General features: G+C 37.2%; 1 protein-coding gene across 1 annotated transcript in view; it reads right to left on the reverse strand.

The window, feature by feature from the left end:
- The window catches only part of LOC123535324 (small integral membrane protein 14-like), a 37,474-nt gene extending 14,399 nt beyond the window's left edge, over positions 1-23,075 (reverse strand). Inside the window, exons 1-2 of the mRNA XM_045317937.2 lie at positions 22,950-23,075; positions 2,565-2,671 (exon numbers count right to left, since the gene is read on the reverse strand). Coding sequence (XP_045173872.1) covers positions 2,565-2,636 — 72 coding nt within the window. The 5' untranslated portion in view covers positions 2,637-2,671; positions 22,950-23,075. The remainder of the gene's footprint in view (positions 1-2,564; positions 2,672-22,949) is intronic.
- Between the last annotated feature and the right edge of the window lie 4,905 nt (positions 23,076-27,980).

A 27,980-nucleotide genomic window follows, 5' to 3' on the forward strand; every position in this document is an offset into this window, starting at 1 on the left:
TTGACCTAATGACCTAGTTTTTGAAGGCACGTGACCCACTTATAAACTTGACCTAGATATCATCAAGGTGAACATTCTCACCAATTTTCATGAAGATCCCGTGAAAAATATGGCCTCTAGAGAGGTCACAAGGTTTTTCTATTTTTCGACCTACTGATCTAGTTTTTGACCGCACATGACCCAATTTCGAACCTGACCTAGATATCATCAAGCTGAACATTCTCACCAATTTTCATGAAGATCCATTGAGAAATATGGCCTCTAGAGAGGTCACAAGGTTTTTCTATTTTTAGACCTACTGGCCTTGTTTTTGACCCCACGTGACCCAGTTTCGAACTTGACCTAGATATCATCAAGGTGAACATTCTGACCAATATTCATGAAGATCTCATGAAAAATATGGCCTCTAGAGAGGTCACAAGGTTTTTCCATTTTTAGATCTACTGACCTAGTTTTTAACCCCACGTGACCCAGTTTCGAACTTGATCTAGATATCATCAAGGTGAACATTCTGACCAATTTTCATGAAGATCCATTGAGAAATATGGCCTCTAGAGAGGTCACAAGTTTTTCTATTTTTAGACCTACTGACCTAGTTTTTGACCCCACATGACCCAGTTTCGAACTTGACCTAGATATCATCAAGGTGAACATTCTGACCAATATTCATGAAGATCTCATGAAAAATATGGCCTCTAGAGAGGTCACAAGGTTTTTCTATTTTTAGATCTACTGACCTAGTTTTTAACCCCACGTGACCCAGTTTCGAACTTGACCTAGATATCATCAAGGTGAACATTCTGATTAATTTTCATGAAGATCCATTGAGAAATATGGCCTCTAGAGAGGTCACAAGGTTTTTTCTATTTTTAAACCTAATGACCTAGTTTTTGAAGGCACGTGACCCAGTTTCGAACTTGACCTAGATATCATCAAGGTGAACATTCTGACCAATTTTCGTGAAGATCTTGTGAAATATATGGCCTCTAGAGAGGTCACAAGGTTTTTCTATTTTTAGACCTAATGACCTAGTTTTTGACTGCACGTGACCCAGTTTCGAAGTTGACCTAGATATCATCAAGGGGAACATTCTGACCAATTTTCATAAAGATCCCATGAAAAACGTGACCTCTAGAGTGGTCACAAGCAAAAGTTTACGCACGCACGCACGGACGACGGACGCTGCGCGATCACAAAAGCTCACCTTGTCACTTTGTGACAGGTGAGCTAATAAAGAATACAAATGCAACATTATTCAAGGTTGTATTTTATAAGGCCAATCATTTCTGTATTTAATAATTTACTAAACTGAAAACACTGTTTTATGTTGTAAATAACTAATTTTGCATTTTAAAAACTACGAGGGTTGTTCAAAAATAACGTAGACTTTTGCTGTCAAATGTTGCATATTGTGTAAATAATAATGCGAAATATATCGTTGTAATTCGGAATCTTTCTGTAATTTGGTCATACATTTTTTGTAACATTTTTGCTGATGAGTGAAGCGCGTCGAACGTTTTCATTACCATAGCTACGCATAACCGGCGCAGTCGCTTTTTGATCTGTCGTGATTTGAATTTGATCGCTAATGTTCGCACTAGTAGTAAACTTATTTGCCCAAAAATAAGCCAAAGTGGAGCAACACGTCAGGGCGACATGCACCTAGAGTATGGAGTTATTCTGACGTGGGAGAAGGAAGAAAACAGCGTTTAAACTAAGTGAGTTTTACTGTTTTTAATGCATGTAATGTCGTCATCGACTCGCATAGATAATAAGACAGTTGCTTTGTTATGGAGACATTTTGAAGAACAGCAACTGAAATTCATAAACTAATAAAGCAGACACCACAAAACTGTTCATTCATCTGTGTCTCTATCTTCAAGTGGTACAAACAGTTCTCAAATAGTCCAGAATAGCTTAAAGACAGCGAAGATGGAGGGATAAAAAGAAAAAACTGCAAATGGTTGTTAACGCCAATGTATGACGCCGTAGATAAAGACCAAGTACTCATGTTGAGTACCCTGTCCGAGATGCGTGTCATAAGTGTTCATACATTTTTAGTATTATAATAAGTGTTCATACATTTTTAGTATTATAACCAAACAGTTTTTTATGACTTAAGTACAGCTCATGAAAATTTATGAAATAAATTTACAAATATGAATTAATGCAAACTTAATGAAAGCATCACAATAAAGGCACGACGTCGTCAACGTCGTTGAAATATATTGCCGTGCGCCGGGTCCATGTAAGTGACTGTTTTCGAGGAGGCGTAACTCCTGAATGCATGGTCATAATCAAGTCAATTTTGCAGTGCAGTTAGTAGAAAGATAGCAAATGAATATGATATATTTCTTGTTTTGCTTCATTAAAGTATATAAAAGCTAGAGAAAAAGTCTACATTAATTTTGAAGAGCCCTCGTACTACACTGTCACCTCATTTGGCAGATTACAAACAAACTAGTGATCATACATGTATAATGACCATCATCCCCAATAAACAATACAGCAGTTCCTATATTTCCTTAGTTAAGTATTAAACAAACTACAGAATTTTGCAGTACCAGGTTCATCAGTCTCTGCATGGCATTCTCATGACTCCACACACACTCACAAGGGTCAAACCCATCTGCCATTGTTTTCGTTGTTGAAAATGAAGTACTGTTCTAGGCTGAAAATATATAGAAGTAAGTTTTTCATTTCCATCCAACAAGTTGTTTGTTTGACATGGATTAAATGCCATACCAGTATACCAAACTCAACTTTAGGTAAGGCAGTCTGTTGATCTATACTGCTGTATTTTGTACTAACACATTCTCAATTATCCACATTAAACAGTGTTGGACTATAATTGAAATATACATGTGTTGTCTTTCGTGATATAACCCTAAAGAACACAAATCTCACTGATGGATCAAACTCAGGACCAATGAACTTGTAACCCTACTTAACCAGTAAGACTTTTTTTTCAAACAATTTTAACCTTTTTAAGATTTGTTGTTTTGGAATTGTTTATACTACAGTGGTGTTGGGATATCCCTTCACAGCAGCTATGCCAAGAATAATTTTTCATGTCATACAATGTCCATGCTTAGAGACCCTACAGAATTTTTGCGCACCTGATCGGAAACATTGTGACATAAGCTTAAAGTAACATTCTTCTATCAATCATTTTAACTAGGAAGAGAATATCTGTTCTATCCCTTACAAGTTTTGTTCTTGTATTTCTATAAAAAGTGTTTTGTTTGCAATTTCATATTTGTTTTATATTCTTAAGCTGCAAGTACTCCAATTTCAGTCATAGGAAGTGTTGATAGCAAAATATTTTACAATATCATATAATGGGGTTAAAATTGCTATGATGTTATAAGTTGAAATTTATGTCAATTTACAAGGAAATGATAATTTTTTTACAGAAAGGCAGCATTAGCATGTTGGCTCTCAGTCTTACTAGACTGATAAATGAAAATCAATACTATTGGCTTTTGTGCTTTTACCAGGAGTAATCAATATGAATAAATAAATAATGTATGAAGCCAATAAATGAATATTCATTTGTTTCATTTTATTCTAAAATTTGAATACAAGTTAGTTGAGTTTAAACTTATCTATTTTAGATTGACCGTGATGAAAGCTTTAAGCTTATTTGAACCAATCTCAAGTTCCCTTCTTGGAAAACCCAGTACTGGTGTCATACGAGAAGTCACAGTAGTGACCTAGTTGGGCTCAAATCCATGAACTCTGTTTGAGCGGCTGACACCATAAGTTCAAGTTTTATTGCCATAACCACTACGAAATAAATAAAGGAACTGTTTTCTTAGCTCGACTACTCAAAGAATAGGTAGAGCTATTGGACTGCCTATGTGTCAGCATCCGCTTCTGTGTCCTGATTTAGTTATGTTTTTGTATATAAGCTGGTATCTCAGTAACCACTTGTGAGAATGAATTGAAACTTCACGCTTGTTCACAGTGGTAAACTGACTTACACTGCACAAATTCCGTAACTCTGATTTTGCTTTTTACAAAATTATGCCCCTTTTTCCACTTTTTTGGTTAAGGTTTTGTATGTGAGCTAGTATCTCAGAAACCACTAGGTAATTGGAATGGACTGAAACTTCACACACTTGTCCACTGTCAAGATCTGACATGCAATGTACAGGTTCTATAACTCTACTTCGCATATTTACAAAATTATGCCCATTTTTTCAACTTAGCAGTGTTTCGTCAAGTTTTTGTATGTAAGCTGCTATCTCAGTACCCACTGATGAGAATGGATTGAAACTTCACACACTTGTCCACTGTCATGAGCTGATATGCAATGTACATGTTCCATAAACGTATTTTGCAATTTTACAAAATAATGCCCCTTTTTCAACTTTTATATTCGTTCAACTCAGGGATCGAATTTAACTGTCGCTAACTTGCAAAATTCGAGTAAGAATAAAAAAATGCGAGTAGAAAATCATGGCACTCGAATATTTTTGCGATCACGTTCGAAAATCGGGGAATTCGCTCAAACTGTCCTTTTCTCTTTAAAAACTCCTTTCGGGCAGTTAATTTACCGATAATCACGTGACTGCTTCTAGACGCTTGTCGCTTTATACAAAAGTAATTATCGAATATGTAAGTAAGCATCTAGACAATATTTGTTTTCATTTTGGACGTCTGTAATTTGCAAAGTTCTGTGAAAATGGAGAGGAAATAACATGTTACTTGGTGCAAAAAAGCCCCCGGAGCTCGAAAATGCTAGCAACACTACCAACTGTGACCTGAGAAAAACTTAAAAGATCAACATCAAGCCAAAAGTCCAATGAATCATTGAGTACTTTGTTTTTTATCGTACTTTCAAAACCAGAAAGTCCCAAGCCTGTCCGGACTGTGAACTTTTATATGAAACCAAACAACAACAAAACAACTTGAATTTAGCACGTAAACAGTTTTTAAATAATTGCTAGTGGAACCCATCATTTTGCTAGTGGAAAAAAATGGCACTAGCAAATTTTGCTAGTTGGAAAAAAAGTTAAATTCGATCCCTGCAACTGACAAGGCTGTTGAATAGTCGAGTGTTGCTGTCCTCTGACAGCTCCTGTTGATGTACTTGTAACTGGTTAACAGACATCATTTCATATGAAATTATTCAGAAACTAATTCAAACATAATATCAAGTCAATCTAAAAAATGCGTCATTGGTCACAACTTATTCCAGGAGAATAAATCTACCTCTCTACTGCCAGTAATTTACAAGACTTCCAGTAAAACTGGTTTTCAATGTTTCTGTTCATCGATATTTTCCAGTACATCTATCAGGCTTTTTCACTAAGAGGGATAAAGGGTCTGTGGGTGTTACAATTCCACAGAGTGAAACAAGAGGACCATGATGGTCCTGAATCGCTCACCTCTTCCAACAAGACCCAGTTTTGAGTATGACGTCGTTTTTTCTATTATTTGACCTACTGACCTAGTTTTTAAGCTCATGTGACCCAGTTTTGAACTTGACCTAGATATTATTAAGATAAAAATTCTGACCAATTTTCATGAAGATCCATTGAAAAATATGGTCTCTAGAGAGGTCACAAGGTTTTTCTATTATTTGACCTATTGACATAGTTTTCGAAGGTACGTGACCCTGTTTTGAATTTGAACTAGATATCATCAAGTTGAACATTCTCACTAATTTTCATGAAGATCTCATGAAATATATGGCCTCTATAGAGGTCACAAGGTTTTTTTATTATTTGACCTACTGACTTAGTTTTTTATGGCACGTGACCCAGTTTCAAACTTGACCTAGATATCATCAAGGTGAACATTCTGACAATTTTTTATGGAGATCCATTCACAAGTATGGCCTCTAGAGAGGTCACAAGGTTTTTCTATTTTTAGACCTACTGACCTAGTTTTTGATCACACATGACCCTGTTTCAAACTTGACCTAATATCATCAAGGTGAACATTCTGACAAATTTTTATGGAGATCCATTCACAAGTATGGCCTCTAGAGAGGTCACAAGGTTTTTCTATTTTTAGACCTACTGACCTAGTTTTTAAAGGCACGTGACCCAATATCATCAAGGTGAACATTCTGACAAATTTTTATGGAGATCCATTCACAAGTATGGCCTCTAGAGAGGTCACAAGGTTTTTCTATTTTTAGACCTACTGACCTAGTTTTTAAAGGCACGTGACCCTGTTTTGAACTTGACCTACATATCATCAAGATGAACATTCAGACCAATTTTCATACAGATCCCATGAAATATATGGCCTCTAGAGAGGTCACAAGGTTTTTCTATTTTTAGACCTACTGACCTAGTTTTTGAAGGCACGTGACCCAGTTTCGAACTTGACCTAGATATCATCAAGGTGAACATTCTGACCAATTTTCATGAAGATCTTGTTAAATATATGGCCTCTAGAGAGGTCACAAGGTTTTTCTATTTTTAGACCTACTGACCTAGTTTTTGACAGCACGTGACCCAGTTTCGAACTTGACCTAGATATCATCAAGATGAATATTCTGACCAACTTTCATAAAGATCCCATGAAAAATGTGACCTCTAGAGTGGTCACAAGCAAAAGTTCACGGACGCACGCACAGACGGACGCACGGACGGACGACGGACACCGCGCGATCACAAAAGCTCACCTTGTCACTTTGTGACAGGTGAGCTAAAAAAGGGATCGCTGGCGCTGATGCTGAAAATTTCACTGTTGTATATATATTATGTCATTACACCAGATCAAATATGGTAACGCCTGGAAGTTTTTTGACAACAAAAGCAGTATTTGTAAAAGTATCATGTTTTAATTTCTTATAGACATTTTGTACTTCACCCAAAACCTACCAATTTCATATATTTTATTTATTGACATTATGGTTCTGAATTTTTTCATCAATATTTGGTACCTGCCATCAAAAGGGAACTGTTTTAGGACTTTCAGGAATTGCAACTGACAGGATCTAGAAAAATGTGACATATTTCCCTCTTCTATTCACAACATTTTGTCCTTTATGGCAATACAAGTTTGACTGGGCTTTAAAGTAGCAACAACCACCATTTTTTTGTTGGTTTTGACTACAAGTTTGGACTCTATTATGTTTATGAAAGACAAATTAACTGTGTTTCTGAATATAAAATTTACTGATAAAAGTTTTGTTGGGTGTTAAAAATCATTCCTAGATTTTGACACATAACAAATTTTTTAGTTTTTGTAGCAAAAGTGACCACAGCTAATTGCATATTTTGTCCTATATGTAATTGATTTATTTTAATATGACTTATCTATTACAAAGGAAGATTTCCCTTATTTCTTTGGAGATCATTTTATGCAGCCATTCAGTAAAAAAAATGAAAATGAAATTTTAGCCCCATTGAGATACATGGTACTTTCAATTTGGAAAACAGTGCATACTTTACAATCTCCACACTTTCCCATCTTAAAAATCATACAGTATTTTAGGATACCTTCTATGCAACACAATAAGCTAGGTTAAAAAGGGTTTGTTGATTTGGGGGGGGGGGGGTCACATTTTTTGGAAACAGTGTATCAGGTGTTTGCAAGAGTTATCTTTCTTGTGGTTGTTGCTACTGTAGTGCCCGCATATGGTCTGGGATGGCATACAGGGCAATAGCCTAACAAGGAACACAGCAAGAGTGATTTCCCTTTCAGCATGTGCAGCGAAGAAAGCCGTTGCTGGTATTGCCAAACAACATTTGGCTATGGTCCCAAATTGCAAAGGTCTAGGTAGCTGGCTCTATTATCTATATAATATACATATCATATATGAACATGTAAGTCAAGGTAGCCGGCTTTAATAAACAGTATTATAAAGGATCATTATATTAGTTAAATATTACATTTCCTGTGATTTATTATTTACTATTTGTGATTTACCTGTTTATTTCGCCGTATTTACGTTCTCATATATCTGCTAACATTTTGTTATCAATGAATGATCAGAGTGTCGTAATCGAAACAGAAAGACATGACACTGAATTTTTAACAAGAGCACCGCCTTGCGGGTGCTGACGCTCATCTGATTTTTTTTGTATAATAGAAATATTGTCCTACCCATGATTTTCTAAGTCTAAAAAGGGCCATCACTCTTGCAAAAAGCAGGATAGAGTTATGTTTCTTGATGTACAGTGTCCACTTATGATGGTGAAAAACTGTTGCAAGTTTTAAAGCAATAGCTTTGATAGTTTATGAGAAAAGTTGACTTAAACATAATATTCAACCAAGAAAATGATTTTTCTAAGTCCAAAAGGGGCAATAATTATTGCAAAAAGCAGGATGGAGTTATGTTGCTTGCTGTACAGGGTCAGCTTATGATGGTGAACAAGAGTTGCAAGTTTTAAAGCAATAGCTTTGATAGTTTAAGAGAAAAAGTTGCCCTAAACATAAAACTTAACCAAGAAATCTGATATTTTCTAAGTCCAAAAGGGGCCATAAATCTTGCAAAAAGCAGGATGGAGTTATGTTTCTTGCTGTACAGGGTCAGCTTATGATGGTGAACAAGTGTTGCAAGTTTTAAAGGAATACCTTTGATAGTTTAGGATAAAAGCTGACCTAAACATAAAACTTAACCAAGAAAACTGATTTTCTAAGTCCAAAAGGGGCAATAAATCTTGCAAAAAGCAAGATGGAGTTATGTTTCTTGCTATACAGGGTCAGCTTATGATGGTGAACAAGTATTCCAAGTTTCAAAGCAATAGCTTTGATAGTTTAGGAGAAAAGCTGACCTAAACATAAAACTTAACCAGGCAATGCCGACGCCGACAACCGCTCCAGTGATGACAATAACTCATCATTTTTTTTCAAAAAATCAGATGAGCTAAAAAGGGCCCTAAATAATTTTACTCTTGCGAGCGTGATTTATTAAAGGTTGGACGAACAGAGAGAAACAGACATGACATCCTAAATAACTGACCCTATATAATTAACTGTATATTTTACGCTTGCGAGCGTGATCAAAGCAAAATCGAAGTACATGAAATGATGTGGCTCTACTGAACATACCGGTGTTTGATCCTTTTGTGCGCCTTTTTTAAGTGATAATTTCAAGTGATCATCACTTTCGCACCTCTGTGTGTGTCTTTGATTAATTAATTACTACATAATTTCTATGCCAATTTGTTTGTTAGTAAATAATCTTGATTGTTTCTAATTGTTTGTTTGAACATATGAGCTCTTTATTCTTAGGCAGCGTATACTAAATGTAAAAGATAATTACATATCAAAAGACTTAAATCTAAAGGAACTCCGAGTGTAAATGCATCAAAACTTTAACCTGAAATTCTAAGTAAAAAGGGGAGATAATTCATGAAATACTTGTGCAAAAGTTATGCCCTTGTGTCATATGATGTGAGTGATGATGTTGAACAACTATTTTAAGTTTATATCAAATCCATTTAGTAATAACCAAGATAAAGTGAAAGTGCACCGAAACTTTAACCTGAAATTCTAAGTAAAAAGGGGGGAAAATTCATAAAATATTGGTGCCAGAGTTATGACCCTTGTGCTATGTAATGTAGGTGATGATTAGGAACAACTATAAAATCTGAAGTAAATCCATCAAGTAATAACAAAGATAAAGAGAAAGTGCATCAAAACTTTAACCAGAGTGGGGACGCGGAAGGACGCCGGCGCCGGGTCAAGTAGGATAGCTCTCCATACTTTGTATAGTCGAGCTAAAAATTCATTGAAACCTTTAAGAAATTGTAAACAATAACAATATAAACTCACCATTAAAACACGCCGATGACGATAATGACAGTCTGATCATTTGTTGATAACATAACAAAATATCAGCCGATATGATACGAGTGCGTAAATACGGCAAAATAAACAGGTATTTACCGTCTGTAGGTAAATAACAAATAGTAAACAAGAAACGCGGCAACGCCACGAAACCAGGTTTTTTTAACACTTTTCATAAGAATAAACAAGAGTGCCAGAATGTCACAATATACGCCCGTCACAGCAAATTTCTTTACTCTAGCACCTGTATTTGCAGATGTAATTTTAATTTTGTGGTTGTTTAGTAATCATTGTAATTCTTTTGTTTTTCTAAGTCCACAAAAAAACTCCTTACCAGGTAGAGATACCTTAAAATACACCTAAAATTAGAAAGTAACAACTATGTTGTACCACAGAAAAGTGGTCTTGGTTTTTCCCTACGGTCAATTATAAAAAAGTTACAATATAAGTTATTTATAGTAACAACTAATGGAAGTTAATCTTTAAAAAAAAAAAATAAAAAAAAAATTAAAAAAAAAAAAAAAAAAAAAAGAATAAAAAAAAAAAATTGTAAGTCCACACAGAAATCCTTACCAGGTAGAGATTGGTCAAAATACACCTCAAAATTGGATGTAACATGCATGTTGTACTACAGAAAAGTGGTCTCGATTTTTCCCTACGTCTTGTAATGAAAAAGTTACAATATAAGCTATTTATAGTAACAACAAAGGGAAGTAATTCTAAAGCAGGGAACTGCGCAAGACACTTCGTCTCATGATGGTGTATAATTGTGCCAAGTTACATCAAAATCCCTCTATGCATGAAGAAGATATGCTCCGGACAAAGTTTTCATTCTTGTATCCTTTGACCTCTAAGTGTGACCTTGACCTTAGACCTAGGGATCTGGTTCTTGCGCATGACACTCCGTCTCATGATTGTGAACAATTGTGCAAACTTTCATCAAAATCCCTCCATGCATGTAGAAGATATGCTAACCCTAACCCTAACCTAACCCTAACCCTATTTTAAGTAACAGTGACCTTGACCTTGACCCCAGAAACCCCAAAATCAATCCCAGCCTTTGTCTTGATATAAGCTACATACATACTAAGTTTTATTCAAATATCTTTACCGAAACAAAACTTATTGACCGGAAACACCAGTTTGACGCTGCCGCCGCCGCCCGCCCGCCCGACCGACATCTACCCCAATCTTATAACTCAAACGAAAACCTGGTTAATAAAGCACAAGAAATGTAATTTATTTTACTAATATAATGATCCTTTATAATACAGTTTATTAAAGAGCCGGCTACCTTGACTTGCATGTTCATATACGATATGTATATATACAGAGGCCACTACCTAGACCTTTAGTCTAGGTAGCCGGAACCAGTTACGTAGACCTTTTGTCTAGGTTACAGTAGGTAGCCAGCTACCTAGCCACTGCCTTAATTTTAAGCATATTCAGGCAATGTGACCAGACTGTTCAGCATGCCTGCAGCATTTCAATACAGGGATCACAGGTCTACAGATCACAAGTTCGATACCAGGGCAAGGTGTATGCTCTCCATGCATGTCCTAACAATTTGATATAAGACCGACTGTCTGAAATCAGTCTCCACCTCCAATCATCATGTGGCAAAGTTAGCAATTATAATTATCATATGTGCCATTTACTTGCAGAGAACAGGTTCATATTTGTACTGATCTAGTCAGATAAACGTCCATTCTACAGATAGAGGAGCAACTTGGACAGCAAAAATGTCCCCACATCTGATGTTCCCAAATATAATCAGATTTGTTTTTATTTAGTTGTTTCATGCCTTTGGAGTACACATATTAAATATTTTAGTTAACTATTGACAATTTTTCGTTATTTCTTTGATTTTACAAAGATAGCTGTAAATCAGCGACAGATACATTACAGTGCGAATTTTCATTCAAAAGAATATTTTAATATACCATGTAACAATATTTGTGTCCGTTATTTACCTGTTCAGACTAAATACTCTTTATAGTTTTATAAGAAATGAAGTTATTTATATATTACGATTGATAAAATAAATCAAATTGTATGGAAAAACTAGTGTAATTTACACAAATATCAGTTGTCATAAAACCCACTTCATATTGGATTATGAAATAAGATCTATATCATCATGTAGATTAACGTACTAGAATTGATGAGGGAAACATACTATCTGAACAATATAACTGTTGGTTCAGATATATATTCGAAAATACAGTCTACCCATTTCGTATAAACGTATCTGTCGCATTTTGAAACTGCTTAATTGGCGTTACATTTGCTTTATATTTCATACATTTTGATATAATTCTATTTAAAAATAAAGAAATATAACATAAAATGTTTATGTTTTGTATAGAAAACTTTAATTGGAACATCGAACATAAAAAATAGAAATTGTAACGTATCTGTTTTATTCAATATTTATGATGTCTTATTAACTCCAGATATCAATAATAAAACTGTAATCAACTATTTTCTAAAACTTTAAGTTAAGGTGACAATTATTCAAACAATTCAAACATTTTTACACTTTTATAGCACAGTCGTATAACGTATCTGTTGTTTGAAACGTATCTGTTTTTAATATTTTCATTAATTTAATTTAATATTAATAGTTTCTCAAGTGAAAAATATGAAATCTGGACTAAAAGATAAATACTTTAACTCAGATACAAAGTTAAACACGTGTTCTACTACACTGTCCAGTAACATTTCGAGATGAATGCAATATAAAATATTAAATGTATGCTGAATGAAACACTTCATAACGTATCTGTTAAAAACAAATTGAAACACGGTGGCTGTGTTGAACATCATCTTATTTTATTTTTTACAATATGTTTATTTCGTTAATAAATAAATGTTATTTTGATAATCATATCAATAAACATTCAAACTGTCAATAGTCGTTCCGGAACATGCATTACGCACCTGAGTATTTGAAGTGAATAGATGTTGTAACGTATCTGTTGTCCAAAGTGCCGACACAAAAGGTACGCGGTCAATATACACATGATTGACACATATTGAAAAAGGCGATATTTTGTTCAAGATACATATCATTAACTAATCATTTGAGCATAACAGTTTAGTAATTGTCCTGATATTTAAATTTTAGTACCATGCAATTTAATTCAACCCTAGATCGCCGACATAGATTTTTGATCTCATTTGCATGTGTTAAACGTCTGATTTCGAAAATTAGTTGTCTAGTGGACATTTCAGTGCGATTTTATACAGTATAAAACATGCCTCCTTTATTTTGAAAGCAAAATAATGATAATACCAAAAAGTATACAGGAGGGCCATGATGGCCCTATATCGCTCACCTGTTATCATTGCACTTGAGGACAAGAAGGTCCGCAGAAAAAATATCTAAGTCCACAAAGGACAGGAACAACAAAGAGAAGAAATTTAACAAAAAAGAAAAAAAATTCTTACAAGGTACAGATATGTCAAAATACACCTAAAAACTGGAGGTACCATCCATGTTGTACCACAGAAAAGTGGTCTCGGTTTTTCCCTACAGCCAATAATAAAAAAGTTACTAAAAATAAGCTATTTACAGTAACATAAAAGGGAAGTAATTAAAAAAAAAAAATTATTGTAAATGAACAAAAGAAGGATCTACCAAATAAATCTGTTGACATAAATGAAATTTCAGATCAGTTTCTTCATTAGTTACGGAGATATACCCATTTTAATTTGAAATAAAGGGAGGTAATTTGACATAAAACCAGTCCATAGTTATCTACCCTGATTGGCTCAGTCCAACTAATGACAATAATGAAATTTCAAATAAGTCCTATAAGTACTTACTGATTATAATCCATTTTGATTACAATCAGGGGAGGTAATCAGATATAAAATAACTCTGGCACCTACGATTGGATCTGATTTGTCATGGATCCAAGATTTATTGTTGTTGAATATATTTTGGAAGTTTGTATCAAATAAAACCATAAATGAAGTATCTATATGGCTGCAAAAGCCAAAATAGCCAATTTTGGACCTTTAAGGGGCCATAACTCTGGAACCCATGATGAAATCTGGCCAGTTCAAGAAAGGAACCAAGATCTTGTGGTAATACAAGTTGTGTGCAAGTTTGGTTAAAATCAAATCATAAATGAAGCTGCTATTGTGCAGACAAGGTCAAAATAGCTAATTTTGGCCCTTTCAGGGGCCATAACTCTGGAACCCATTAAGGGATCTGGCCAGTTTAAAAAAGGAACCGAGATCTTATGGTGACACAAGTTTTGTGCAAGTTTGATTAAATTCAAATCATAAATGAAGCTGCTATTGTGCAGAAAAGGTCAAAATAGCTAATTCTGGCCCTTTCAGGGGCCATAACTCTGGAACCCATAATGGAATTTCGCCACTTCAAGAAAGAAACCAAGATCTTATAGTGATACAAGTTGTGTGCAAGTTTGGTTAAAATAAAATCAAAAATGAAGCTTCTATTGTGCAGACAAGGCTAAAATAGCTAATTTTGGCCCTTTCAGGGGCCATAACTCTGGAACCCATAATGGTATCTGGCTGGTTCAAGAAAGGAACCAAGATCTTATGGTGACACAAGTTTTGTGTAAGTTTGATTAAATTCAAATCATAAATGAAGCTGCTATTGTGCAGAAAAGGTCAAAATAGCTAATTTTGGCCCTTTCAGGGGCCATAACTCTGGAACCCATGGGATCTAGCCAGTTCAAGAAAGGAACCAAGATCTCATGGTGATACAAGTTGTGTGCAAGTTTGGTTAAAATAAAATCATAAATGAAACCACTATCGTGCAGACACGAAATTGTTGACGCACGCACGGACGGACGGACGAAGGGTGATCACAAAAGCTCACCTTGTCACTATGTGACAGGTGAGCTAAAAAAGCTGAACTGTGCCGACATGTTTAAATTGGAGTTGCTCGTCTATCTGTAGAACGGACGTAAACTGAAATTACTCAAAGTCTCAAGAGTTGTAGTCCCAAAACTTTAACCAAATTTTTCCGGGGTCATCGTTTTTATCGAGACAAGTCCTCTCTCGGCTATACATACTGGTTGGCGACCCAGAATTTCGGACGACCCAGGAAATCGGACAGTCTTGTAAACGCTTATTTTTATGTTATTTTTGATCATTTGTTGACAAGTACAAATTCGCTTGCATTATGTGCAATCTCATCTGCAATAATTGCAAATCTGTAAGTAAAACTTACAGAATTTGAAGATTTACATTTGTTCACGAAATGTTGTGACAGCTCAAGCTGGGGGAAGCTGCATGTGCTTTCAGTGCGCATGCGCATACTTGTTTTGAGGCCCCAACATTATTCAAGGGGTACTCATCAGCAATCTGCTAAATGCTGCTTAAAATGCAGACGAGAAAATTGCGTGTTTTAAAACAAGTGTCTATCTATCTATCTTCCGTAACTGTCAAACCCTTTGCGGGGACGTAGACGTTTTGCGCGTCAAAATCATAAAGAGAAAGAATATAGTGATAAAAATTTAGAGTGGGAGAAACTAAAAAATAACTTTGGTGAAATAAAAAGGTTAAAACTTGAGTTAGCAGGATAACTAGGGCGAGACATGTTCAAGGCTGCAAACTGCGGCACTGAACTGCTCTAGGGTAGGGAGGTGGGCGACACTGGGGGGAAGTTGGTTCCAATGGTACACAGTTCTGGGAAAATAAGAAAACTTGTAATAGTCAGTGGTTGCAGTAATTAACCTATAACTTAGGGAATGGCCATAGCGGACACATCGGGTCATTGGGGTAAGGTAATCTACGATTGGGATAGCAACCAGATCATGATGAATCTTATAGAAGAATGATAACCTAGAATCTATTCGCCTTAAATCCAGTCGATGAAGGTATAGGGAGTGTAGCATATCTGTTACACTAAAAGTACGGCCGTAGTCAGTCTTGATCCAACGGGTGGCTCTCCTTTGGACGCTTTCAATTTGGTCTATCTGGGTTTGGGTGTGGGGCGACCATACCTCGGAGGCATATTCAAGCTGGGGTCGGACTACAGTCTGGTAAACAATGGTCTAAATGGGTTGGGATTTGACCTTAATGTTTCTTCGTAAGAACCCTAGGGTTTGGTTAGCTTTTTTGGTTGACCTATTTATGTGATTGTCCCGTGATAGGTCATTTGAGATATCCACGCCTAGGTATTTAGCTGAGCTGACCGATTCAAGTTGGACTCCATGTAGGTAATACTGGGTAGGGAATCGGGATAGGATGTTCCCTTCTAGAGGCGTGGATCACTTGACACTTGGAAAGGTTGAACTCCATATCCCACTCCAACTCCCACTTTTCTAGAAGTTTTAGGTCATTTTGGAGAGTGACAGATTGGTCTGCAGATGACAATGTTAGATATATTGCCGTGTCATCTGCAAACAGTCGGACTTTGGAACTGATGTTTTGTGGGAGGTCATTTATGTAAGCTAAGAAGAGCAGGGGACCAAGTACAGACCCCTGCGGGACACCTGATGATACTGGGATGGCATCAGAGGTAGTGCCATTTAGGACTACTGATTGGATCCTATTATCTAAGAAGCCTTTGACCCATCTTAGTGTGTTACCTCTGACTCCATATTCATGCATTTTTAGTAGGACTTTCTCATGGCTAACCTTATCGAAAGCCTTATTAAAATCTAGAAGTATAAGATCTACATGTTTCTTATTGTAGACGGAGGTGACCAGATCATTTACTAACATAACTAACTGAGTAACGCATGACCCTTTTTCCCTAAATCCATGCTGTAGGTCATACAGAATACCATGGTTGGTGAAGTGCTTAACAATTGATGAGGAAACAATGTGTTCAAGAACTTTGCATAGGACACATGTTAATGAAATTGGCCTATAATTTACTGGATTTGACCTATCACCTTTTTTAAAAATGGGGGCAACATATGCGGATTTCCACTGGGATTGAAGTGAACCTTCCTCCAGGGATTTCTGGAATATGACTTCAAGGATGGGAGATAGTTCTACAGAGAGTGTTTTAAGTATTATACTAGGCTTGATTTTGTCAGTACCACTGGCCTTATGGGGGTTCAGGTTGCTGAGAAGTTTCTCAATACCATTTGTACCTATCCTAATATCTGGCATAGTAGGGACTGAATTACCATCTGGGGTTAGTTTCATTTTACTGAGCGAGATGAGGTTTAGTGGTGATTTGGGGCTAAAAACAGACTGAAACTGTTTGTTCAGTACTGTTGCCTTAGCTTGATCATTCAGATGGAGTTTATTTTCATACTTAAGGGGAGGGATAGAGGAAGATTCCTGCCTCGAGTGTTTAATGAGCAAGTACAGTTTCTTAGTATTTGGTTTATTTGGGAGTGAGGCATCAGTGTTATTCAGGTTTAGGATGTGCTCAAGATACTGGCTATAAGCTTCTTTGACCTTTTTCCACACTAGATGCTTTAAGTCTAGAAATTGCTTTCAATCAGAAGATGAGCTAGTTTTCTTAACCTTTTTAAAAGCTCTGTTCCTCCTGATTAGTTTCTTAATGTCCTGATTGACCCATGGAAGGTGATCTCTTATAGTTGACTGTTTGGAAAGAATCCATTTTTCTGTAAGGTTGTTTAGGGTATTTGAGAAATTTTCCCATAACTCTTCTGTGTTTAGTGCGGAGTATTTACCTTCATTGGTCATAACCTGGTGGTAGTCAATTAATGACTGTTTTATTTCCTGCCAGTTTGCTTTTTTATACAAGGGAATTGTTCGAGGCTTCTGGTAACATATCCTTGCGGATGTATTGACTTTTGTTTCTACTATATTATGATCACTGATGCCCGGTATGATGTTGACCTGATTTACTAGAGTTGGGTTTGTAGTAAGGAGTAAGTCTAGAATATTATTTCCTCTAGTTGGTAAGTTGACCATTTGGGTTAGGTTTGAATCATTAAATGTTTCAATAACCCGACGTTAGAAGGTGGGGTGCTTACATTCAGGGGATGGGCTGCTGGTGTCCCAGTCCATTTTTGGGAGGTTAAGATCCCCAGCCACCCAGACATTTGAAAACTTTTTATTGACATTTTCAAGGGACTTAGTAAATTCTGCGAAACTGTTAATGTCTAATTCATGTGGCTTGTAATAAGCACCAATAACTAGGGACTTATTACCTACCAGGTCTAACTTTACCCAAAGGTCCTCACACTCGGACTGAAGTTTGGGCAATTTTTGGGCTGTTATACTGTTTCTAATTGCAATGAAGACCCCTCCGCCTGCCTGCTTGATACGGTCGCGACAGAATATAGAGTAACCTAGGTCTGAGTCAAAAACCTCACTAATGCGATGCTTAGGTTTAAGCTAGGACTCGGTACCTATCACAATATCGGGCTTTGTGGAATTTACTTAATTATTAAATTCAAGTTTTTTGTCTACAACTGACCTACAATTAATTACTTGGACTTTAAGTGACCTTCTTATATTATTTTTCTTACCTTTTTGGGGCTTCGATTTTGTTTGTTGGGTAGGGAAGTGACGCTTCGGAGTGGATGTGTAGGCCATCGAGAAAGACATATCACTCACATTTGAGTTATCAAGGTTGGCGAAGGGATTCGATGTTTCGAGTGAGTCCAGACTGGGGACAGAACCATTTGAGACATTTATATTCTTACAAAGTGAGCACTTCCAGACTGCTACCCCAGCTGATGAGTCTCCAGGTATCAAGGTTTTCCCGATAATAACAAGAGTTTAATGCGTTTAAACCAGATTGTTTTAACTTAAATTTTGTGTCGTCTATGGGCAAGCTGGATTTTTTAAACCTTTGACAGCCTTATATCAAACATAAATAGTTGAATGTAAACAAGGTAAATATGTCTTTTTATCATTAACACCGACCCAAACCGGCAAACGTGATTCTGCGAGACAAAAATGATGATAATTAGCGTTTTGCTACTGTCCGATTTCTGGGTCCTGCAACACGCTAAAAGCGTTAGATATACGTACCCTCTTTCGGGCCTCAGTGACATGTAGTTTATTTTTATATACAAACAAATTGGCGTTTTGCGTCACCGAAGAATTGAACTTGATTCAGGTAAGTGTAGTGCTCGCGTACGGTCTGGTACGGCCTACGGGGCGATAGCCTGAACCCGGAACACAGCAAGAGTGATTTCCCTTGGCGCGGCCAGCACGAAAAGACATTGCTGGTGTTGCTAGACAATATTATTTGGCTATTGTCCCAAACAGCATAAAGTACAGACTGATTACGATTACGTTCTAGGTCTAAAACACTTATTTAAGTGTAATAAGTTGAATAATTGAAAAATTATTCGACATTTCCAGACAGTTTGTTGGGACTTATACAATCGGAAATCCCTATAGTTGGCATTGTAGTATATCTTGGTTGAAGTTTAAGGATCCTTAAAAGAAATTTTTTTGGATCATTCTGGAATTGAAATAATTAAATTTATTTCTGATTTTGTTGTTGTTATTTTGATTTTTATCAAAGATGTCACAACAAAAGAGTCCAGAAGGTAAGTCAGTTACATCTGGTATTAGTGCACAAGTGGTTTCAATTAATTTTGCTACCCTTGAGCAATTGAGAATGATACCTGGAATTAATACAAAAATTGCCAGTGCAATTTTGTTGGTGCGTGAGGCAACGGGGAACATAACCCCGGAAGTCTTGTCCATGCTGTGTCGTAAGAAATTTACAGAGTCTGAGCTGGGTCAAATTGATTTTACCCAGAATAAACTATGGCCACTTCAGGACAGTGATAAGGAGCCTGAGGCTAGAAAAGAGCCTTGTGCTTGGTCACATGTTAAGACCGGAAATACTCTAGCTAGGCCTGGGGACTTGATCACCCCTAGACCCAGAATGCATGCTGTATCTTCTGGTATGCACAGGCTATTATTGAAAACTCCAGCTGAATTCCTTGGGACACCATCATCGGGCAGGAATAAGGTATCGTTACCAGAAATGAAACTGAAGTTCAACCTTGGTGAAGGTAGCACTCCTTTTAGTGATGATGGTAATGCCAATGCAAGTAGACCATCATCAGATGGGGGAGTGGGAGCCAACTATAGTCAGCTGGCAAAGAAATTAAGTTCTTTGCAAAAGCATTTGGCATTTGATGGTAAGGGCAGCTGGGAAGCTTTTGATTTAAAGTTTTCCAGATATGCTGAGGCATGCGGATGGTCAGATGCTGAGAAATTTGAGGGCTTGTGCTGGTGTCTTACTGGCAAGCTATGGACTATTATGTACTGATACATGATAGTGGTGAGGTGAACTCTTACCAGGGTTTACATAGTAAGCTTGAGGCGCGGTTTGGTGAGCACGAGTTGCCAGCTGTGGCTCAATTGCAATTTCAACAGGCTTGCCAGGAAGAGGGCGAGTCGTTAGATGATTTTGCAGACCGGCTTTTGACACTTGCAGCAAGAGCGTTCAGAGGCCTGCCAGATTCATTTATGACTAATCAAGTCATAAGTCGTTTCTGTCAGGACCTGTTAGATAAGGATGCAGGCATTCATGTGTTTATGCTTGATCCTACGAGTATCCAACAGGCCAAGCAGGTAGTCCGTAAATACCAACAGGCACACATGGCTATATTTGGTATGTCAAAGCACCAACCTAAGTTGTTCGAAGAGGAGGAATGGTGCGAAGAGGAGAAACATGTTTTTGCAGTGGGAGAAATGGCCGGTAGCACACAAGGGGCACCGGATAATAGGACTGTCATGGAGGCACTTAAGCAATTAGAGCTTAAATTTGAAGAAGTCATGACAGTCAGATCCAGTAGAGGTGAATCTGGTGAACTACCCTAGAGGCTTTATAAAAGCAAAATCTGTTTTATGCTTTGACAGGCAAACTTCTGTTTGTGTGGCGGGGAGAGTGGATCAGAGCTTTTGAAGTTTTGATAAGAGGCTCTGATGCAACCGCCTGGGTTAGCCTTGCTGATGGGGATGGATGAGTTTATGCTTTACACCAATGCATGGAATAAATAGATCAGTGCATGGGTACCATAGGTCCAGGTCGGCAAGGAAAAGGTCATTGCATATGGTAATTATGGTAGTTTCTTATTTGGTAGACTTCATTGTACGGAATGACCACTAAAGTTTGAGGTGGTTCATGGGGTTCCAAGAGCCTCAAGGTTAACTGGTGAGACAGTGGCCGGAGGAGCTGTCTCGGTTGAATATTGTGCTGCAGCACGGGGTAGGTCGTGAGCATGATAAAGCTAAGGCAATGTCTTGAATGCCGGTTGGAGGCATTGCAATGAGTATCATGCTGGGACACGACTGGAGCAGTTACCTTGTGGCAGGTGTAATTACTGTTAAGAAGACAACGAAAGTTGGGGTCCTTTAACCTTGTAGACGACGCAGTGCCGTTGGTCATAGGGGACACCGAAGCTTCCATCATAGAGCGTTTGAGGGACCTAGGACCAACAAGGGCATGGGTACGACTGTCTACGGGTTTCTTGATGTAGACGACGCAGTGCCGTTGGTAAAGGGGTTACCTGGAGGTTACATCACAGAGCATCCGGGGAACCTGAGACCAACATTGGCATGGGTACGACTGTCTACGGGTATCAGGATGGAACCACAGATGACACCGAGGGTAAGAGTGGCAAGCCAATCCTTACAATAGTAGTCTCAGATGCGGGACGACCCTTCTGAGAAAAATAGCCTACCAGATGCTGGTATGGATTTAGACTACTGTGAGGTAGTAAGTTTCTTTGTGGTAGATATGTTTGAACATGCTGTTGTAAACATGAACATGGTGACCACAAGGAGGGTTGTGACTGAGGCTGTTTAGGGCCTCGGTAGTCGGTAATACAGTCACGTCTGGACAGTCAGTTCAGTGCCTACTGTAGGACAACCAAGTTCACAGTCTGAGGTCCTATCCCCGGAAAGGACAAACAAAAGACTTGCCGTGCTTAAGGGTGCGACAGGTACCTCTGACTCTACAAAGGGTCTGGGGTCTAGCCTTCAGAATTCCATCTCGGTACCAGATCAAGGAGCTCTGAGGGATAAAACTGGACTGTGTAGTTGGTGGTTCTTAGTGGTGGAGCTGAGTGAAGTGTTGAAACAGGATGAGAAATTGCTGTTTGTTTTGGATTGGTAACGAGGTAGGACAGATCAGGCATGGTCCGATCTGTTTCGTGCCAGTCAAGCGGCTGAGTCAAATCGGTAAAACAAGGAGCGGTTTCTTCTGTTAGATTGTGTTTTATGTTAGTGTGACTAAGGTCAAGATGGCATTCATCTTGGTATGCTGAAAAGTCTGAAGGAGGAAGCTATTGAACTCAGTCGTGGCTTAACTTCTTTGGGACATCGGACTAAGAAACAGATTAGTCCGGTGAAGCCTCGTCCTAGAGACCCTTGACGAGGAACGTATGGCCTCACACAGTTTTACTAGGATAGGGCAGGCACCACAAGGCCCTGTCACAGTGGAGACTTGAGCTCTGCTTGGACTAGCAGTAACGTTACCTAGGCCCCCACTGTTAGGCAAAGCTCAGGTAGAGGCAACTGTGTGAGGTAAGAGTCAGCCGCCTGTTTGATTAAAGGTTGTTTTATGGTAAGTGTTCGGCTGCTGACCATTCTTGGAGTAGGAACAGTTCTTATGATAGCATTGACTATCTATAGAAGAACTGAGTCTGTTTAAGCCATAGGGGCTGATCCCGGTGCACTATGGATGCGGAGATCCATGGTCGCTGGTAGCGATGGTATTGTGGCTAAAGTGACACAATACTAGTACTGGTTAAATCCAGGAACATCTCATATTTATGAGCAAGAGACCATGGTATACTTCCATGGTCTAAGGGACCATGGTATACCGCCATGGTCTAAGACACCATGGTCTACTTCCATGGTGTAGGGACTACCTCCTTTCAATAGGACGGGGAGGAGTGTAGTGCTCGCGTACGGTCTGGTACGGCCTACGGGGCGATAGCCTGAACCCGGAACACAGCAAGAGTGATTTCCCTTGGCGCGGCCAGCACGAAAAGACATTGCTGGTGTTGCTAGACAATATTATTTGGCTATTGTCCCAAACAGCATAAAGTACAGACTGATTCCACCTGGTAAGTTTCCCACAGTTACAATATAACATAATATTTTCATGGATCTTGCATTAAAAATGAAAATATGACAGCTGAAAAGGTTGTAAAATTGTCCGAATCTGGGTCGCCAACCAGTAGTAAAAAGGAAGTCTAAATTAAAATAGAAATGAAAGCATACTACCGCAGTACCTTCTCAAAGAAATAAAAGCTTTTGCTTCAAAGAAACTTGTTTACAAACATAGGGACACGTAATGATTTTGTAAGTGCCCGTACTGGATTTTGGCTCCTAGCTTCTCCTCTTGATTGTAGTTTAAAAGCAGGGCTCCAAATCAAATCGCGAAATGCTGTATAATATTCGAAACGGAGCGGACAGTATCCCCGGATATGCTAAGATAAGATAAGTTTTATTTTAAGCCGGTGTAATGAAGTATTTCGACCCCCCATGGAATAATGACCCCCCGGTCATTATTCTATAGAAAAAGTGACCCCCGGTCATAGTATTATGACCTCCAGATCATAGTACTATGACTCCCCCACGTGAAGTAAACTGAACCTCACGAAGAATATTGACTCCCATAACAAAAAACGACCCCGGGTCATTTGGTCAAATTTAGTGATAACTCATGTATCTAAGGCCTAATGATCGTTATTCTATAGAGTTTTCAAAGGGAGTCAGTTTTTTATAAGGGGAGTCAATATTTTACAGGAAAGGAGTCACATTTTCTATAGAATAATGACCGGGGGATCGTTATTCTATGGGGGTCGAAATACTTCACCGGCAAGACATATTTATAACAACACAACATCATAAGCTCTGACTGAGCTTTTCAACCGACTACTGAAAACAAGTGCCAAACAACTATCTTTCCGTTCCGCGGCACCCAGACTCTGGAACTCATTACCCCAACATTTCAGAAATGTTACGGGGCTAAATCAATTCCGGAGTCTGATTAGCTCGTGGGACGGGCAGAATTGTAGATGCTCTTGTTGCTCTAATTAAATTATATTTGTTATTTTTCAGTTCTTGCATTTCCCGCCATCTGCAAACCAATATGGTTTTGTTCTTGCTTTTCCTAGTGTGCTTAGTATTATGCATGTGCTGTTTGCTTTGTTCTTGTTGTTCTCTTATAATTTCTATTATGTTCACTATTGCTTTTCCGCCCTCTGTCAAACATGTTGTGTTTAGTTTATTCAGTATTATTAATGTGCTGATTGCTTGTATTTAATTATGCACGTTTTAGTTGCTCAGTGTTTTGTTTTATTTTTGGTGTGTAGCATGTTTGTCTGCTCTTAAGTAGTCCTTAAGTTTCTTTTATTGACTTCTGAAATACAGCTGTTCATTAGTCCATAACAAATCTGATTTGATGTGGTAGATGTCTTAAACCATTTTCTAAAAACGCATTAGTGTTCTTTTTCAGTTCAGTGTTTTACCATTTTTTGCTTTTAACTAGTTTTTAGGCCTAGGCCAAGATTAACAGATGTATTTCAGGTTTAACCAATTTGTATGTATAACTCATGTACTATTTATAAACTTGATTTGCTAATTGTTGTAACTCTTTTAATAGGTACATTTTTATTATGTTATTAAATATACTATTGTTATTTATGTCGGTCAAGAGCTATACATAGCTAATGTTGTCTGTATAATAACACCGACTTTAAATAAAATTTGTATCATGTATCTTGTATCTAGCAACAAATATATAAAAGCTGTAAATAAAATAATTTCATTAGTACATGGTTTAAAACAAATTACAACATAAAAATTTGCAAAATTCATAAAATCTATGGTTTTTTAATACCAGGAGTTTAAACAATTAAAATATAACTTTGTTAAGATTACATACTATCCTTAACTACACTACTTACATAAACGAAAAGCTAAGAGACAAGGCAAAATAAAAAGACGGTTTTAAAGATACAAGATACAAGAAGATTTATTTAACGTCGGATAAGTATAAACATATAACACTAGCTTAAAGCTATTTTCTGACAAACACATGTAAATAAGCCCAACATAAGTAAAACAGCTGTAATAAAATGTATATATGTTAAAGCACATTAAAGCAAATAAAGCATCTGGCTCTAAGTATATAAGAAACAAATCACAAATTATCACATACATACAGCACATTAAAACAAATTGGCACATAGGTACTAGCAAATAAAAGGGGGAAAAAGCAATTTACCACATACAGATTAAAGCACATTTAAAGCAATATAAAAAAAAAGATTAGCTGACACTACACAAAAATAAGAAGAGTCACATTTTACAACATGCATTTAAAAAACACACAAAAAAAACATAAAAGAAGAAATCATATACATGCTAAAGCGAACATAAGAACTACTTAAAGCAACTGAAGAAAACATTTGGGGCCTCCGTGGCCGAGTGGTTAAGGTCGCTGACTTCAAATCACTTGCCCCTCATTGATGTGGTTCGAGCCCCACTCGGGGCGTTGAATTCTTCATGTGAGGAAGCCATCCAGCTGGCTTACGGAAGGTCGGTGGTTCTGCCCAGGTGCCCGCTCGTTATGAAATAAGGCACGGAGGGGCACTGGGGTCTTCCTCCACCATCAAAGCTGGAAAGTCGCCATATGACCTAAAATTGTGTCGGTGCGACAACAAAAAGCCCAACAAAACAAAAAAAAAAAAAAAAAAGAAGAAGAAAACATTTGCATCACCAGCATATAGCATTCTATAACTAAAACTAAAAAGGAAAACAAGGGTTACACACACAGAACTAAAAGTACATTTAAAACCATTGGTATTATACAATACATGCGTTACAGATGGCAAGCAAGCAAACTACAAAAAAAAACCCCAAAAAAAAAAAAAAAAAAAAAAACAAAAAACCCTAAGACACACAGGGGAAGCAACTAAAGCAGAGCTAAAAACACATGGCACATTTGCATTTGGGGCCAGTCCAGGTGCGGATCAGTCTGACAAATTCCTTGTAGTTATCAGTGGTCCTGATTTCATTTGGCAGACTGTTCCACACCCTGACAGCCTCAAACCTAAATGTGTTTTTGCCATATTGACATTCTTCACCCTGGGGACTTCTAACATATTTACATACCTGAAATTAAAAGAAGAATCTTTAACATTTATTAGAGATCTTAAATTTTCTGGTGACATATTGTGAATTAATTTAAATGTTTCAGTGGCAATAGTTCTGAGCCTTCCTAAATGAAGTGATGTTATATTAACTTTGTTTAGTAATGTGTCGTATGAGGAAGAAAAATCATCAAAAACAATCCTAAGTGCTCTAAATTGAATTTTTTCCATTTTTTTCTGTGTCACTTTTGCTACAGAAATGCCAAACTAACGGACAGTAATTAAAGTTGGATTTGATAAAAGTTTGTTTTGCTGCCTTCTGACATAAATTAATAACTTGGCTGTCAAAATTTAAGAGGTAATCAAGATTTATTCCTTAAAGTTTAACTTCATCTTCACACATGATTTCATTTTGGTCAATTTGAAAGGATTTTACTAACTTATTTGTTTTGCTTCCTACACATATAGACTGAAATTTTTCTGGATTTGCCTGCATACGGTTAATGTCAAACCAGTTTATTAAAGATTTACTTTCTGTTTCTAAGGTGTATTTGAAGGTGTTTGGATCTGCATGACTGAAGGACAGAGTATAGTCATCTGCATAGTTATATAGATTAGATTGCTGAACAAAATAAAAAAATGTCATTTATAAAAATATTAAAAATAAGAGGTCCTAAAATCGATCATTGGGGCACTCCTTAATGATTTCTAACCAGTCACTTTTAACATTATTAATTGTAACTCTTTGACTTCTATCTGTCAGGTAACTATCCATTAGTTTACATGCCTCATCTGTAAGACCATAGGCTTTTAACTTTAGAATAATAAGATTATGTGGCAAACAGTCAAAGGCCTTTGATAGATCAATCAGCACCGCACCCACATATTTGTTCTCATCTAGCGCTTGTTTCCAGTCTTCAACAAGTCGTAGAAGAGTAGTCTGACAAGCAAAAGATGTTCGAAATGCTGCTAAGAAGGGATGAAAAATGGAGCTGAAATGTTCATTTAACTGGTTACTTATCATTCTTTCATACAATTTGGATAGTGTGGGTAGGATGCTAACGGGTCTAGTTTTTTCAACAAAAGGGCCATCTTTTTTAAATACAGGGGTCACTTGAGCTTGTTTTAATTTTGTGGGGAATTCTCCTTTAACTATAATTGTATTTGCAATAGAAGTGATTGGGGAAGTAAGACTGGGACTTCCGGTCTTAATTATTTGGGGGGGGGGGGGATACCATCAACTCCAGTCGCTTTTTTACAGTCTAATTTTTTGTAATACAGCAAGAAGCAAACTTGTATCACATGAGGGCATATTAAATAAGAACTTATTATCAATTCTACCATTGGATATAGTTAGCGGTACCGCCACAAGAACTTATAGCCATTTTTTTACACATATATGTCTTAAAACAGAAGCTAAATTAGTGATCAAGCAATCATATCAATCATTTCACAGGGCTCTTACTGACGTTTTTATGTCTAATCTGTTCAACCAGTGTTCTCGTCCAGTTGACAACAGATAGGCTTTCCTATGGTAAATAGAGAAAGCACAAAGGACACCAGAGACAGAAGGAGATGAGCAATAACTTAAAAGCAACATAAAATCAAAGCACTGAAGTACTGATAGGGCGATTTTCTTGTCGGTCTGAGGGAAATTTGGGTTCGAACCCCGCTACAAACTGGAATGTTAATGATTATGGTCTTTTCCTGTTCCTTCCCTAATACGATGGTTAGGAAAATTGACGGACCCGTAATAGTGTACATCCTTTTTTGAAGAGCATTCCTACCATAAGCCTACTTTAACTAATTTTTCAGGAGGGCGTAGGTTCAAGCCCCACTAGGACCAAACTTTTTTCATTATATTTCTTTTATCTAGTAAGATAAACTGTTTTATCAAGACTTTTTATTATTGATTTCTTGTACAAAAGCAGATATTTTTCATCTGATTAGCCATTTCTTGCTGTTTAAAGTGAATTTAAGCTCTGATACAGAAGGGTGAAGGTTTAGACACCTTTGAAAATACTGAGTTACATGTGATAAAAGTTCTTTATTTTGCATTTATTCTTTACTTTACATATTGTGGAAGAAATATAGGTAGGTTTTACTTCTGCCCTATTGTTATTTTTGAATGCAGAGAGCACGGCCATAATTTTTCAGAGTTGG

This window comes from Mercenaria mercenaria, chromosome 12, assembly GCF_021730395.1.
Source record: "Mercenaria mercenaria strain notata chromosome 12, MADL_Memer_1, whole genome shotgun sequence".
NCBI classification, from domain to species: Eukaryota; Metazoa; Mollusca; class Bivalvia; order Venerida; family Veneridae; genus Mercenaria; species Mercenaria mercenaria.